General features: G+C 43.0%; 1 protein-coding gene across 4 annotated transcripts in view; it reads right to left on the bottom strand.

Annotated features, from left to right (window-relative positions):
- Nucleotides 1–9,497: 9,497 nt before the first annotated feature.
- Nucleotides 9,498–15,100, bottom strand: part of Pag1 (phosphoprotein membrane anchor with glycosphingolipid microdomains 1) — a 162,248-nt gene continuing 156,645 nt past the window's right edge. For all 4 annotated transcript variants that reach the window (XM_045142999.1, XM_045143000.1, XM_045143001.1 and 1 more), the window contains one exon: nt 9,498–14,942. In XM_045142999.1, coding sequence (XP_044998934.1) covers nt 14,574–14,942 — 369 coding nt within the window. In that variant the 3' untranslated portion in view covers nt 9,498–14,573. The remainder of the gene's footprint in view (nt 14,943–15,100) is intronic.

Raw genomic sequence — 15,100 nt, forward strand, 5'->3', positions numbered from 1 at the left:
TTTTTTCCTTTTTTATTTTTTAAGTTATCTTATTTGAGAGAGAGAGAAGGAGGCAGACAGTGAGAGAGAGGAGAGAGAACGGTTGTGCCAGGGCCTTCAGCTGCTATAAACGAACTCCACATGCATGCACCACCTTGTGCATCTGGCTTATGTGGGTCCTGGGGAATCAAACCTGGGTTCATTGGCTTCACAGGCAAGTGCCTTAACTACTAAGCCATCTATCCAGCCCCCTTTTCATTTTTAAAAATATAGTTATTTATTTCTAAGGAGAGGGAGAGAGCAAGCAAGCTAGACGAGGGGTGGGGTAGGGAGAGAATGGGCAGGCCAGAGCCTCTTATGCTGCAAACAAACTCCAGACACATGCGCCATTTTGTGCATCTGGCTTTACATGTGTGCTGGGTAATTGAACCCAGACTCACAGGCTTTACAAGCAAGAGCCTTTAACTGCTAAGCCACCTCTCCAGGCCCCACTTTTTCTTTTTAGATCAAAGAAAGATCAGTTGCTATGGGTAGGGTAAATGACTTACTTTGATGTGGCGACTGTGTTGGCATTTTGTGGAAGAGAAGCAAAGAAGTGAAACTTTAAAGTTACCATTGTGAACTCAAAGAGGGAGATGCAGAGTAGCGGATACTTTGTATCTGAGAAGCCTGTGAATCAGCTTTAGAACAAGCAGCGGCGCCCCGGGCCAGCAGGCAGTGAAGAGCGGCGTTGCACTTTCCAACAAGGAGTGGGGAAGCGAGCTGCCGGCTGGCTCTGCAGATTGACTGAGATGCGTAGGTTCCAGTTCCAACTATTACCTTCAGTGACACCTATTGCCTTCCTTGGATCTATGTGTGAGTGATTCTGAAGGGGGTGGGGAGGTTAAAAGGTGGGGTCTGGGTCTGGTGGCAGTATTGCTCCAAGAGCTAAGAAGGAAATGAGATAGATGGCTTAGCAAAGACCAGGAGTGGTCATTCTCCTCTGAAGGGCCCCAGCATGCCACAGACATCTAACAACAACCTGAGGCAACCAATAATCTCACTGAGCATGATGCCAGTTTTGTTTAACTATTCACACAGAGTGTGACTTTTCTGAATCTGCACAGACTGGTTCTGAGTGTGGAGGGGGTGGGGTGTTGCCAGGCAAGGGGTGTCATTACCTGGTACCAGGCTGAGGGGCACTTGGTGGAGGAGGCGCAGCAGAATCAGGACTGGGTACACCCACTGTTTTATTTCAGGACTCCGTGGGAAGTCTCCAGTGCCAAGGGGCATGAATATTTAATGTCCTTCCAAGGACACAGCCAGTCTGTTAGTGTTATTCTTCTGCATAAAATAAAATGAGACTGAAAGCAAGTGGAAGATACTGAGGACGACTCAAGGTCACTGCTTACTAAAGTAATGAAATGAGAGGCACACAGGCCACTGGAGACCAAGTAGGAACAGCGTACCACAAAAGCCTCTACTGACAAGAAGGTCTTAACCAAAGCCTTTTAGTTATTCAAAACATCACCATCATTAATAAGAGAATACAGATTATTATTTTATCTTTTATTAGCCTACAAAGAATTATGTTTCATTATTTTTTATTTCAAACAAATTTTGCTTTTTGTTTCCATTCTAATTTTTTTTTGCCTGCCTCTCCTCCTCCAGCCTCCATCATAGCTGCCTTTCCCCTTTTGCACCATGTTTCATTTTGTCCTCCCCCGACAATGTGCTTCTCTTTTATTTATTTATTTTTTTCTGAGGTAGGGTGTCATGCTAGCCCAGGCTGGCCTGGAATTCACTGTGTAGTCTCAGGGTGGCCTTGAACTAACAGCGATCCTCCTACCTCTGCCTTCTGAGTGCTGGGATTAAAGGTGTGAGCCACCACGCCCGGCTGCACAATGTGCTTCTTAAATGGGAAAAATCACTTTTTTTGAGCTAAACCCAACATACTGGACATTTTTTTTTTTAAATGAGAGAGAGCAAGAGTGTGAGAGAGAATTGGCATGCCAGGGCCTCCAGCCACTGTAATCAAACTCCAGATGCATGCACCACCTTGTGTACATGTGTGACCTTGCACATGTCTCCTTGTGTGTCTGACCTATGTGAAATCTTGGGAGTTGAACACGGGTTCTAAGGCTTTGCAGGCAAGTGTATTAACTACTAAGACATCTCTCTACCCACGGAAAAGTCACTTTTTACCTCACTTTTTAAAACTGTAAGTTGGGTGTTACTGGGCTGAGGAGGATAGCTTAATTCTGGCACATCTGGGTTATTTTTAGCTGATCACCAGCACTGTAATCATTGAGTATTCAGTTACTAAGCTAGTTTTATTCAGAAGACTGTGGATACTTTCATCTAATATTGGTGTCATTACTGGGATTAACAGGTTAACTAAGTTAGGGAATGACCACTGGGCTTTAAGAAACCCCATAATGAAGCCTTCACATGGAAGGGACCTGTTGTATTTTGGCTTAAGTTTAGTGGTGTTTTGGTGGAAATTCTATAGTTTTTCAATTTACTGTAATTGGAGTTTCTACCTTACCCAATCCCATGTGCCATGATAGTATATAAGTTATTTCACTAGGAAGTTCAAAGTAGTATTAGTGAATGATTTAGAAATCAATAGGACATAGGTAAATATTATTAGTTGGAAATGGAGAGATGCATATTTGAAGTCCAGACTGAAATCATTATCTACCCTTTTAACACTTCTTTCTGTATCTGTAGGCCATTAATGTCATTATTATTGACCTGGAAATCCAATTTTTATTTATTTATTTTTATTTATTTGAGAGTGACAGGCAGAGAGGAGGAGGAGGAAGAGAGAGAGAGAGAGAATGGGTGCGCCAGGGCTTCCAGCCACTGCAGACGACCTCCAGACGTGTGTGCCCTCTTATGCATCTGGCTAACGTGGGTCCTGGGGAATTGAGCCTCAAACCAGGGTTCTTAGGCTTCACAGGCAAGCACTTAACTGCTAAGCCATCTTTCCAGCCCTGAAAATACAATTTTTTACCTTGGCCCTTAGTCCTTTACATTTCTTTACTGGTTTTTAGCCAGAGTTGCACTCTGTAGGCTTGCTGGTCTAGAATATGTGGTGAACCTCTTGCCTCAACTGAGGTTTAATAGCCCAGCCCAACTGGTTGTTCACTAGCTAGCTCCATCTTGTTGTAGCCTCTCAGCTGATAGGACAAGATGTGATGCTCAGCCTCTGCTTTGCCATGCTTTCTCCACCACGATGAAACTTCCCCTCAAGACTGTACATGGACATAAGCCCTTTCCTTCCATATGCTGCTTTTAGCAGGGTGTTTTGTCCCAGCAACAAGGTGACTTCTAGAGCCTTTCCACACTCTCCTCTACTGTGGATCTCCAGAGACTTGGTACAGTTGGCTGAGATATCAAGATCCTGAACATCCTGGGAATTTAAATGTTCATGCCAAATATTGAAAGGTGGGCCCTAAGCTTGCTAGACAGTGGACACCAATGTGATGTGAGCTTGGCCTCTCTTGAGCCAGAACATTCCAGCATCCAACACATAGTAAGCAAGCACTCAGTAAGTATTTATAGGTCAGATAAGTAAATGACTTTCCTGAAGTTTCATTTCTTTCTTTTTTTCAAGGTAGGGTCTCATTCTAGCCCAGGCTGACCTGGAATAGGCTGGCCTCAAACTCAGTGATTCTCCTACCATAACATCCCAAGTGCTGGGATTAAAGGCATGTGCCACCAGACCCAGCTTTTTTCTACTTTAATGCGGTAATGATTTGACTTATTTTGCTTTTGGGCCCAAGCATGGAAAGCTGTTTGCTTTGAATGACTTGTCTCCTCCAGACAAAGGCTCTGCCCAGTGGGAGACTGTCAGTCTTCATGTCAGATGCTACCTTATTCTCGGAGCCTGTCATTTATTTGGGCTGGTTTAGCTTGGAGGGCATGCCTGCCTTGTTACCCTTCCATCTCTTCCGTAATTCACAGCCATTGAGAAGCTGCTGGTAGGGGAGAATCCCAAGGCTTGACAGACATGAATCCAAGCCTGGTTCATAGTGCTATGGATGAGAGAGGTGTGAGATTCAAGCCACACTGAACATTTATTGAGTGCTTGCTGTGTGCAGAAAGCAGTAGTATGTTATAGGGGACACTAATACCTAAAATGTGCCCCAAAGGGCAAATGGGACAGCTGAGAAAGACGATTCTACTCCAGAGTCACATTCTGAGATGACATCAGGACACACAGATGGAGACATATTGGAAACGGATGTGATGTCTGGTCGACAGTTGGCTTTGTAGTACTTGAGGTCCAGCCTTAAGATTTTGGATTCAGAATCCTCTAGGATGAGAGAAAATGCTCACAATGATGACCTCGCTGTATAGCAAGATTGTAATGTTCTGAAATGAACAGAACCACAGTGTAGATCGTATGCACTGATATAGAAAAGTGGGCCAATGAATACTTTAAAAATCTTTTTATTTATTTGTAAGCACAGAGAGAGCCAGGAGAGAGACAGAACAGGTGTGCCAGGGTCTCTAGTTGCTGCAAATGAATACTAAACGCAGGTGTCACGTTGTGCATCTGGCCTTATATGGGTACTGGGGAATCAAACCTGGGTCATTAGGTTTTGCAGGCAAGCACTCTAACTGTTGGACCATCTCTCCAGCCTGAATACTTTTTAAAAGATTTTTATTTATTCATTTGAGAGTGACACAGAGAGAAAGACACAGATAGAGATAGAGATAGAGAGAGAAAGAGAAAGAGACAATGGGCACGCCAGGGCTTCCAGCCACTGCAAACAAACTCCAGACGCGTGCACCCCTTTGTGCATCTGGGTAACGTGGGTTCTGGGGAATCGAGCCTTGAACTGGGGTCCTTAGGCTTCACAGGCAAGTGCTTAACCGCTAAGCCATCTCTCTAGCCGCTGAATACTTTTAAAGAAAGCAATGATAGGGGCCACAGAGTTAGTTTAGTGAATCAAACACTTGCTGCTCAAGTATGAGGAACAGAGTTTGGATTACCAGAGTCCATGTGAGAGCGGGTGGCTGATAAACGTCTGCAATCCCAGTGCCCGGTAGGCAGACAGGGTGGTCCCCAGGGCAAGCTTGCTAACTGGACTAGTGGAACTGGCGAGTTCTGGTTCAATGAGAGGCCATATCTCAAAAGCAAAGAAAACAAAAGTTAAAGTAGGGCTGGAGAGATAGTTTAGTGTTCAATTTAGTGGTTAAGGCACTTTCCATCAAAACCAATGGACCCAGGTTTGTTTCCCTAGTACCCACATAAAGCCAGATGCACAAGGTAGTGCATGTGTCTGGAGTTCATTTGCAGTGGCTAGAGGCCCTGGCACACCTATTCTCTATCTGCCTTTCTCTCCCTCAAATAATTTTTTTTTGTTTTTCGAGGTAGGGTCTCACATTAGCTCAGGCTGACCTGGAATTCTCTATGTAGTCTCAGGGTGGCTTCGAACTCACAGTGATCCTCCTACCTCTGCCTCCTGAGTGCTGGGATTAAAGGCGTGTGCCACTGTGCCTGGCTATAATTTTTTTTAAAGGTGGAGAATGACTGAGATCTGACATCAACCTCTGGCAGGCGCGCACGTGCACACACACACACACACACACACACACACACACACGCATGCACATGCACGTGCATGCTCATCCACATGTACAATCTGTCCACATGCATATGGATATGCAGATATACACATACTTGTGCAAAAAAATAAAAAGCAATAGTAATGTGGGTGGAGTGTGCTTGGTTCATCTTAATTAGGTACCAGAATTCTCCTTTGCTGAACATCTACTGTGAGCTGGTCTGGTAGACCACCCCTGGCAGAACTGCAGGCCACTCTCCTCCCAGGTGGCTGCTGACCTGGCTCTAGATCTAAAAACACAGAACAAGCTTTCTTTAGCTCTAAACATGCAGAATGACCATGTGACCAGCAAGGCCAGAGGAAGACGCTGAATGAAACCTGTGCTCCAAGCCTTGCTCCTTCAGACAATGTGCTGATGGGGTTTCCTCCTGGCCACTCTTTATAGGGTGTCTGGCAAGGGTGAGGAGATCCCACCCAGAACTGCCTGGGCTTGTGAAGAGGGCATGTTAGCATTTGCAGAGTGCTGAGACCATGCTCTGTGACTCCTTGGTGCCCTGGGAGCCTGATGGAGGTTCTCCATTCTGACGCCTCACAGTAGCTTCCTCAAAGGCACCTCAGAACTGCAGTCAGACGCAGGGGTCTGTCCCGCAGAACTTGGGGCCCTCAGGACTGCGCTCTTTGTTCTGAGCAGCAGGTACCTTCTCTTTCTGGTCTCCTTCTCTGGTGGCAGGTGGCTGCTGGGATCCCCACACCCAGATGTGTTGTGAGTTATGTAAATTAGCCATTCTTGACCTTTCCATGTCCCCAATGAATTTTAACAAGGTTTTATATAAAAATGACCTTTATTACAATTTTTTAAAAAAGAACAAAGACAAGTTGATAAGTGCCTTTAATTACAATGGATGGGCTATTTACAACGAATTATACTTTTATGTACAGCTTAAATAAGCTTATTACATGTAAACTATAAGACATTACAAGTTCAACTCCAGCCTTTTATGAATATTCAGAATTGAAACATTACCTTCAGAGACACAGAAAACAAACACTCATTTCAGATCCTTAGGGACCATTTCTGGATGAAGGATCAAGGTCTGGCCACAGAAGAGAATTGGAAATATGCCTCAAGTCCAAACATGACTAACGTATTGCTATTATCTAAATCCTCAATACAATTAATCAGATCATTACAAACAATTCAGCCTTACTTTAGATAGCACCTTTCTTCAGAGGTCAAAGCATTCGGACTTACCTATATTATCTCATTTGTCCCCAAAACATCCCTATGAGGTAGCAATGGTTGGTATTATTATCCCCATTTTATAATATGGAGAAACTGAGGCAGAGAAAAGTTGAATCATTTGCTTGAGGTCACATAGTAAAGTCTAGCTGGAATAGGAACCATAGTCCTGTGCTCTTCTCCAAAACCATACTTCTGCTTTAGATTAAGCTGTCCTATTAGAGAATTTAATTCAACAGATTAGTTCACTTTTCCAAGAAAACTTGAAAATGTGTACTTTTTACCCACAAAAATCATTGAAGTACTACAGTCAAAAAACAGATACTCTGGCACAGATGGCAGTAGACAGATGCTATATTCTTCTAGAAAGAACTTTATGAAAGTGTTTTTCCTTTTTTTTTTTTTTTTTAACTCAAGGAGTTTCTTTTCCTCCTTTGGACAAGTAAGTCTTTAGAAGAAACATATTTAAATAGATGCTTCTGGTCACCTACAAATTATAGCTTTAAGAACCACACCATTATCCATACCCAGGCTTATACATGATTTACAATGAAAGTATCTAAATAACAAGTTAGTCTGGAGAAAAAAAATACACATTTACGGTCCATACAAGACCTGGAGTGGTAGGGAGGGATCTGGGATAATACATTTTTGAGAGAGACACACAAATAAGCCTTAGAGGCAGGAAGTCATATATCATTAAAATTCTGCTTTGCATACCCTCCTGAGTAAAATGTGTATTTGGTATTAAAAATTTTTTTTTAAGTGTTAAAATGTCTAGAATGAAAGCCAGGAATGGTGGTGGATGCCTTTAATCCCAGCACTTGGGAAGCAGTGGTAGGAGGATCGCCATGAGTTCAAGGCTACCCTGAGACTGCATAGTGAATTCCAGGTCAGCCTGGGCTAGAGTGAGACCCTACCTCAAAAAAAAAAAAAAAAAAAAAAAAAAAAGAGTCTAGAATGGTCTTAAATGCATACTTATTAGTCTAAGCTCAGCTTTCCAAGGCACCTGTCACATGATATCCTGGAGATAAACACTGTCCAGACCGCCACATTCTTCCTGGAAAGCTGGTAACACTCTGAAGCAGCACACAGGAATTAAGGTTCTAGACTGACTTCAGAAAAAATGAGGCTGAAGCCTGTATTAAAATATTTTTTTTGAAAAGCCTAAAAGATGGGTGGTGAAATGTCAGGTTTATGTATGTATGTGTTTTACGTGGAAAACACATGGTGATGTGTCTGAGGAATGTTCAAATCCCTAGGCAACAGTGTCTGGGTTTTGGTGTCAGCGGCTCCAGACAGTAGGCAAGGCCATTGCTGTCACTCAGGGAAGCCACTAATAAGTGAAGACCTAAACAATTTTCTTTAAGCTCACGGAAGGGACAGTTGTTTGAGGCTCATGGTTTCCAATGTGTTGAGCTAAAAATCAAATCAAAGCCATCCAGGACATGCCAAGCCTGGCCATGCCAAGGGTGCACAGCACCAAGGCTGGGCTCTGTGCTGGCTCTCCATGTGCCCTAGTTAGGGTGGCTAGCTGGTAGATGTAGAAAGAACACAAGCAGATACCTGCTGTTTTAATTTTGAAAACAAAACAAAACAAAACAACAAAATAAAGAATTAGCTATGATGACTCAGAGTGAAGTTTACAAAATCAGAGCTAAACACATCGTGCTTCCTTTAGAGGAAATGAGCCACAGTCTTTGTCACTTGTTCTTGAGTGCTAGTGGTTAAGAGCTACCTGCTGCTCCCAAGCTCTGGAAATTTGCCTATAAATGGCCCCGGTACTGCCAGGATCCACACTTGCCCATTAGATGCGTTCTGTTTTCTGGAGAGCTGAGAGGGTGGAAGAAACTAGTTCCACTCACAAAGCTTCTCAGCACGTCTCCTGGGGACAGGGATGTCAGAGGTGCATTTCCTCCTCACGTGGTTAATTCTTGTGAGGATTTCTTTTTCTTGTTTAAACAATCAGCTTTTTACTTTCGCAGCAACTATTGCTCTGTAGTGGGTATGAGACTCTACCTTCAATAGGCTGCGCAGCAAGGCTGTTCCTCCCAGGACTGGAGGAGACCCAGGCCAGTTTCATAACACTGTAGGGACAGTAAATTCATTTGCTCCTTGGTAAAGCATGAACAGTCCACATTTGTGAATTTAGTTACATTGTGCCAGGTTACAAGTTTCTCTCCCACCCTGTGGTTCTTTTGTTCTGCTTGTGAAACAAGCTGAAGGACCACACGTGGTTTGGAAAAATTCATGACAGATGACAGCTGCCTCTGCTTCCCCTTGAAGGCCTGTGAAGCAGGAAACTAGGAGGTGGCCAGAGCCGTGCAGACACTCAGACATGACGGCTGGCCAGGTCTGCCATACTGCGATTGGGACAGGGGCTGGAAAAGGTGCAACAGGACATCCTGCAGCTCTCGCAGACAGAGGGCGCCTGGGCAGCAGAGACACCCACCAGGTAGGAAAAGACCCACGGGTACTGCCCTACAAAGGGACAGATGGTCACCCATGCAGAAGTAGGCAAAAAGCGACAGGAAGAAGTAGTGACTTCATATCCTGTTCTTTCCATGTCCTCCTTAAAAGCATCCCTGACTTAGAAAGTAGATTTACAAAATGAAGGTGTAAACATCTTCACTACTCAATACAACCTTTTGTTCTTTCATGAATTGGACAAATAGACCATTAGGAGACCTTTGGAGACAATGAGTGAAACTGCTAGGCATCTTTAAGAACATTTTACTGTGTGAGTGAAGCAAATACTTTCAAACTGGTGGGGGAACACTTAAGACACACGTTACTTTCGGAGTAGCTACTTTTACAAGGAAAAAGTGCATGAACAAAATTCTAAATTCTACTTATAACAGTCATTTGTTTGTCTAGCTGTATTTCAAACTTTCCTAGAAAACATGAGGCATGATAGTACAATGCATTATTAAAAGGGTATAATGTGAAAACATTTTACTGTTGCCAGTTTAACATATAGAAGTGTGAGAAGTGATGTCATCAACCTTCACAAACTATTACATAGGTGATAAGAGATTACTAGAGCGCTTAAAAACCCTATTTTTGAGAGAGGGTCTTCCCATGTAGCCCCGGCAGGCTTCCAACACCCTCTCCAGTGCTGGGATGACAGGCACAAGTCACCACATTTAGCTACATTACATTTCTGAAAAGCAGCCAAAGGGTATAAGTGCAAAGGAAGAAAATATTTGCATTAAGATAAATAAATTCTAAATCAAATGCTTTTAAAGGTACCTTTTTTTTTTTTAAAACAAAACCGCATTTCTCATTTAATTTGCTATTAAGAGGAAAGTGTACAACTGTTTTGCAGTAAAAAGAAAAACTTGACAAAATGAAATACAAATATTTAGAGGTGAGATGTAAAAAGACTTTATAATGTACAAGAGGACTGAACCATGATTTTATTAGTTTTTCAAGGTAGGGTCTCACTCTAGCCCAGGCTGACCTGGAATTCAATATGTATTCTCAGGATGGCCCCAAATTCACGGCGATCCTCCTACCTCTGCCTCCCCAGTGCTGGGATTAAAGGCGTGTGCCACCATGCCTGTCTTGGACCATGATTTTAAATTTAAATTTGGTAATTCCAGATAAAGATGCTAATTTATCATGGATTCTGGACTGATTTCCTGAAGTCAAACACTTTTAGTCTAAGTTTGTGTCAGCTTGTCTACTGTTACCATCAGGAATAATGTATCTAGGAAAGTGGACACTACAGAGCAAGAAAATAATATACTACAAGGTAAGGAATTTAGATGTCACTGTAAATAAAGCCACAGTATTATTGACACGATGCTATTTTCATATCATTTACTAACACTTAACATTACAATTTACATCTCCCCAATGATACGGTAATATACTTGTCAGGGTTTCCAGGAAATAACCCTTAGTACCCACTGTGCTTCCAGCAACCAGTACTTAACTGGCTGGGTACCAGAAACCAGCACTTTCAGAAGAATGGCACCACGGGATCACACAAAGTCCTATTAGCATATACAAGGTGCAATGAAAAAAAAATGCCGTTCACTCATTTACAAACTCCTGACTGAATCTTGAACTGCAAGCTCTAGCCAGTCATAGCCTCATGGCAGCGATCCTCATTACACGTGTGCCAGGTGCTTCAGCTGAAAAACCTTGGGGGTTCCACAAGGGAATGAAACACTGTCACCAGGTGACAACCGACCTCTGATGCTACCTGGGAAATCACTGTGCTTGGGTGCAAGCCTGGCTCAGAGTTTCTTGTTGCTTTTGGTTAAATCTCTCTCCTAAAACTTATCTAGAAGTACTCCTGTCTCCCTTTCTTCACCCAGGCTACATGTAGCAGATCTCCTGTAGAGCAAGAAGACCTGAGAACACCACAGTCTTACAGCAGGAGGATTACAACCCACTTAAAATCTGAATGTACTCATTAGGAAAATTAAATGAGGGCAACTCAGGAAGGCTTTCTCATAATTACTAAATGAAACTGTTGGAGATTTGTTTCTTCTAAGTCTGCTTTTATGACAGAAGTTCATCATACTCAAGGATAAGCATTCTAAATACAGAACAGAACATAGCCTAATCAAGCACCTGAGTTTGCTAGTCAGCTGTATATACATACACACATGCACACATGCACATATGTGTATGTACATATATAGTTTATCACTGGTGGAGGCAGGGGACACTGTAATTACATAAATTAAAATCAACTAAAGAAAATATACTGACATACTAAAGTGAAATTTTAGTGCTCTGTGTTGATTGCCTGTTGGTAATTTAGCACTCAATTAGAACTCACTAGGGGTTTTCCAGGGCAGAAAAAAATCAGCGATTAACCTTTTTCCTCACAGGAAATATTTGTCTATTTAGAAGCTTTAAAAGACTTAATGATATAATTTAGATCAGGAAAAGAAAAGACATGCAGGCAACATATTTACAGACGCTGTTTTCTTTAAAAAATTAAAAAAAAATCATTTTATAGAAAACAGGTTATACTTTCCTCATGACATATTGAAAGCAGCATAAAATGCTTCCAAACTTTCAAAATATTTAAACAGAAAGAAATACTCTACTTTTAATCAAGACAGATTTATAATTCTGATTTAAAGAACATTTTTTTACAGTTAATTTTATCCATGTTTCTAACTCCACATAACCAAGTCATTGTAACTGGATACATGTATGCTGGCAGCAGTGAAGTTCAAGTGGACAGTGAACTCTGCTCCTCGTTTATTACCTTCCACACATTTCAGCTCTTGTTACATTTGGATCACAATGGAACTGTTATTAAAAAAAAAAAAAGACACAGGCTCTGTCCAGCGCAAAGATAGGAGCAGATTTCTGAATAAAGCAAAAAGGTATTGTTTTAAAATAAACCCTGTATAATAGTCAAACAATGATTCTACACCAGTAGACATACTTTACCTAAGTACACAAAGCTGGGGAGGGAGAGGGTCCTCAGGGTTTATGTTATTCATTCTTAAGAATGTTTGCTGGAGGGCCTTACAGTTCCTTGTGAAGTACACTGAAGATAGTTTCTCTCACAACATATTCTTATTACTGGTTCTCAATTTAAGTAATTACACTGCATATTTTATGACTATATTGCATAACTTATCTGAAAACTCCTGGGGGGGGCAATGTGACAATGACATTTTAAGATGACATGATTACTCACAACAAAAGGAACATGCCTCTACAGCAAGAGTTTTACACTTCAGAGATCACATTTGCTTCCCTGGCGCTAAGTAAGACTTTTTATGAAATGCAATCAAGCTTTTGAGCTGCAAGATGTCCCCAAAGCATGACTTTGGCATGCTCAGACCCTTGTAACCTGACCCGAGAGACAGTTGGGTCAAACATTGATACAAAGCAGTGCAAACTGGAAGGTAAAGCAGTGCTTGCAAAAGGTCTGGGCTCAGAGCTGCGGGGCCTCGCCCTCTCCCGGGTCCCGAGATCCAAGGTCCTACCGCTGCTTTCTGACCAGCAATGGTTGTGCTTATCCAAACGATGTCTTCATGGAAGATCAGGCTGACTGGCCAGCGCATCCCAAGAGAGTTCACTGATAACTCAGATATGGGACCCGGAGAGGCCACAAAACCAGTCCATGAACAAGGGGACAGACACACATGCCACTGAGCCTGTCCTGGAGTTCTCAAGATGCTTCAGCCTCCTGTGTCCTTACCAGTGAGGGGAAGCTCCCTCTCCATAGCCCACCCTTCATGATGGCCTTCAGCTACGCTCCTTCTATAGTGACAAGTGAGTACGGTTTCCAACGGTGGCCCGGAAGATCGAAAGTAATGATTAAATTCAAACCAGGCTGAGCTGTTCATCTAAGCTATTTCAGCCACTGATTTTTATAAAATGAAGGAAAAAAATTCTAATAGGTAATTTATATAGGCAAGCACTGGACTGCAGACATCAACACTGTTTTCTTATGTGAGGTCATTAAACCTTAATGAATGTATGCTATTTCTAGGAGGTTCATAATTCAGTCATAGTTTATTCTTTCCATTTTAACATGGAACATTCCAGGATTGCCTCATGACCACTGAAATGGCTATTTATGTCTGCTGCATTTATGCTGCCAGTGGCACACGTGATTTGGATCAGGAGCTCCAAGTACCGTTTGAAAGGCTGAGTCTTTAGAAACCTTCAGTGGTTTAACACTTATTAGAACAAAGAATAACAACTACTTATAATTACCTAGCTTATGTGCTTTATGGGGTCTTCGAAACAAGAGTATAAATCATTATACATAAAATCAAAATAGTTAATATACATTTTCTGGCACTTTCTAGAAATTAGGCATGAAACATAAAACATCTTATAAATTTATATAATAAAATAAATGTTTACATTTTACTCTTATATAGATTACCTTAGGGTAGCTGATAAAAGGAATGTCCACATGGCTGGTGTGGGCAGCAAAGATCACTGGAAATACACACTTGTGTCCACAGCCCCTCAGGAATGGAAGACGGCTGCTGTTCACTCACACATGTGGTCTGCACCCCAACATAAAGATTAAGGCTCTCTGTTTGGAAGGAATGAGCTCTGGGCTTAAACAAACCTGGAAGTACCGCAATATTCATTGGAAATATTGGACAGGTTTTAGCAGGAGTGTGGTTAACTAGAGAAAGGAAGCATCTAAGACGGATTTCAACTACCTTGGGGAAAGGCTGCTGATGCACAGTGCCACAATAGGGAGGAATGAAGACCCAGAAACACCAGGGCCATCCCTCGCCAAGCCTAGTGACTGACCAGCACCATCTGGATTCCCAAAGGCCAACCCAGCAGCTCTGGGAAGGGGGTGGGTGAATGGGAACTGGCAACCAGTTTCTTGCCATCCTCACACCCTATGTGGAGGACCAGCACCAAGCCCGGTAGGAGAACTTCCTTGGAATGGACCATGGACATTGGGAGATCTCAAGAGGATAAAAGCCAAATATTTTAACTATAACAAGAAAAGGGAAGTGAGGAAGAGACCACTGGCTCTTCCTACTGGCAGTGTCCAGGCCGGCGGAGAAGCAGGGCTGGCAGAGTGGAGTGCTCTCTCACCGCTTGCCTTCCTCTCTGAGGGCTGCGACCACAGTGGGGTCTCTTGCAGAGGGCCAGGATGTGCTGGGCAATTTTGTGTTGGCGCTGGAGGAGAGGGGTGCCCATCCTGGGGTCAGCCAGGTCCGTACCTCACTGTTCTAGAGCTGGGAGAGTAGGCTGATATCACTTCCTGTCTCCACAGACCTGTCCTTAAGAGGCTGACCACAGGCTCTCTGGAGCTGTCTTCTGGGTTGTTAGAGCCTGGTGATGTCTCTGCATTGCTGCAAGTCCCCAATGCTCTCATAGTCATTCTCCTTGGGGATGAGGCCATGGGGGCCATTGGTCTCTGCAGGGACCTTCTCTTCCTCTCTGTTTAGCGTCTGTATGGCTTCATAGTCTGGCTCTGGCTCCTCACTGGCTCTCCTTGCTAGGGAAAGGGTGTTGACGCTGTTTGGAGTTTTCTCGAAGTCTTTCACAGTGGCATAGAGATCATTACAGGAAGAGGGAGACCTCTGAGGGACATCCTGAAGGGAGGTGCTGGTGGATGCTGGTGCTTGCAGCAAGTGCCCTGATTTCTGGGTTGGCTGTCCAGGCTTATGTACTGAGGAGTACATGGCTGAGATCTAGGAAACAAAGGGAGAACTGAGTGAACATCTGCATGCTGTGGCTTCCTCCTTCCTTGTTGGTGACAAGCTATATACCGGCACTCGTGTGTGTGTGTGTGTGTGTCTTTATTATCTGTATTAATTTTGTATTAGTTTACTAGACAGCAATGAAAACA

Source organism: Jaculus jaculus, chromosome 2 (genome assembly GCF_020740685.1).
Source record: "Jaculus jaculus isolate mJacJac1 chromosome 2, mJacJac1.mat.Y.cur, whole genome shotgun sequence".
Lineage (NCBI taxonomy): Eukaryota > Metazoa > Chordata > Mammalia > Rodentia > Dipodidae > Jaculus > Jaculus jaculus.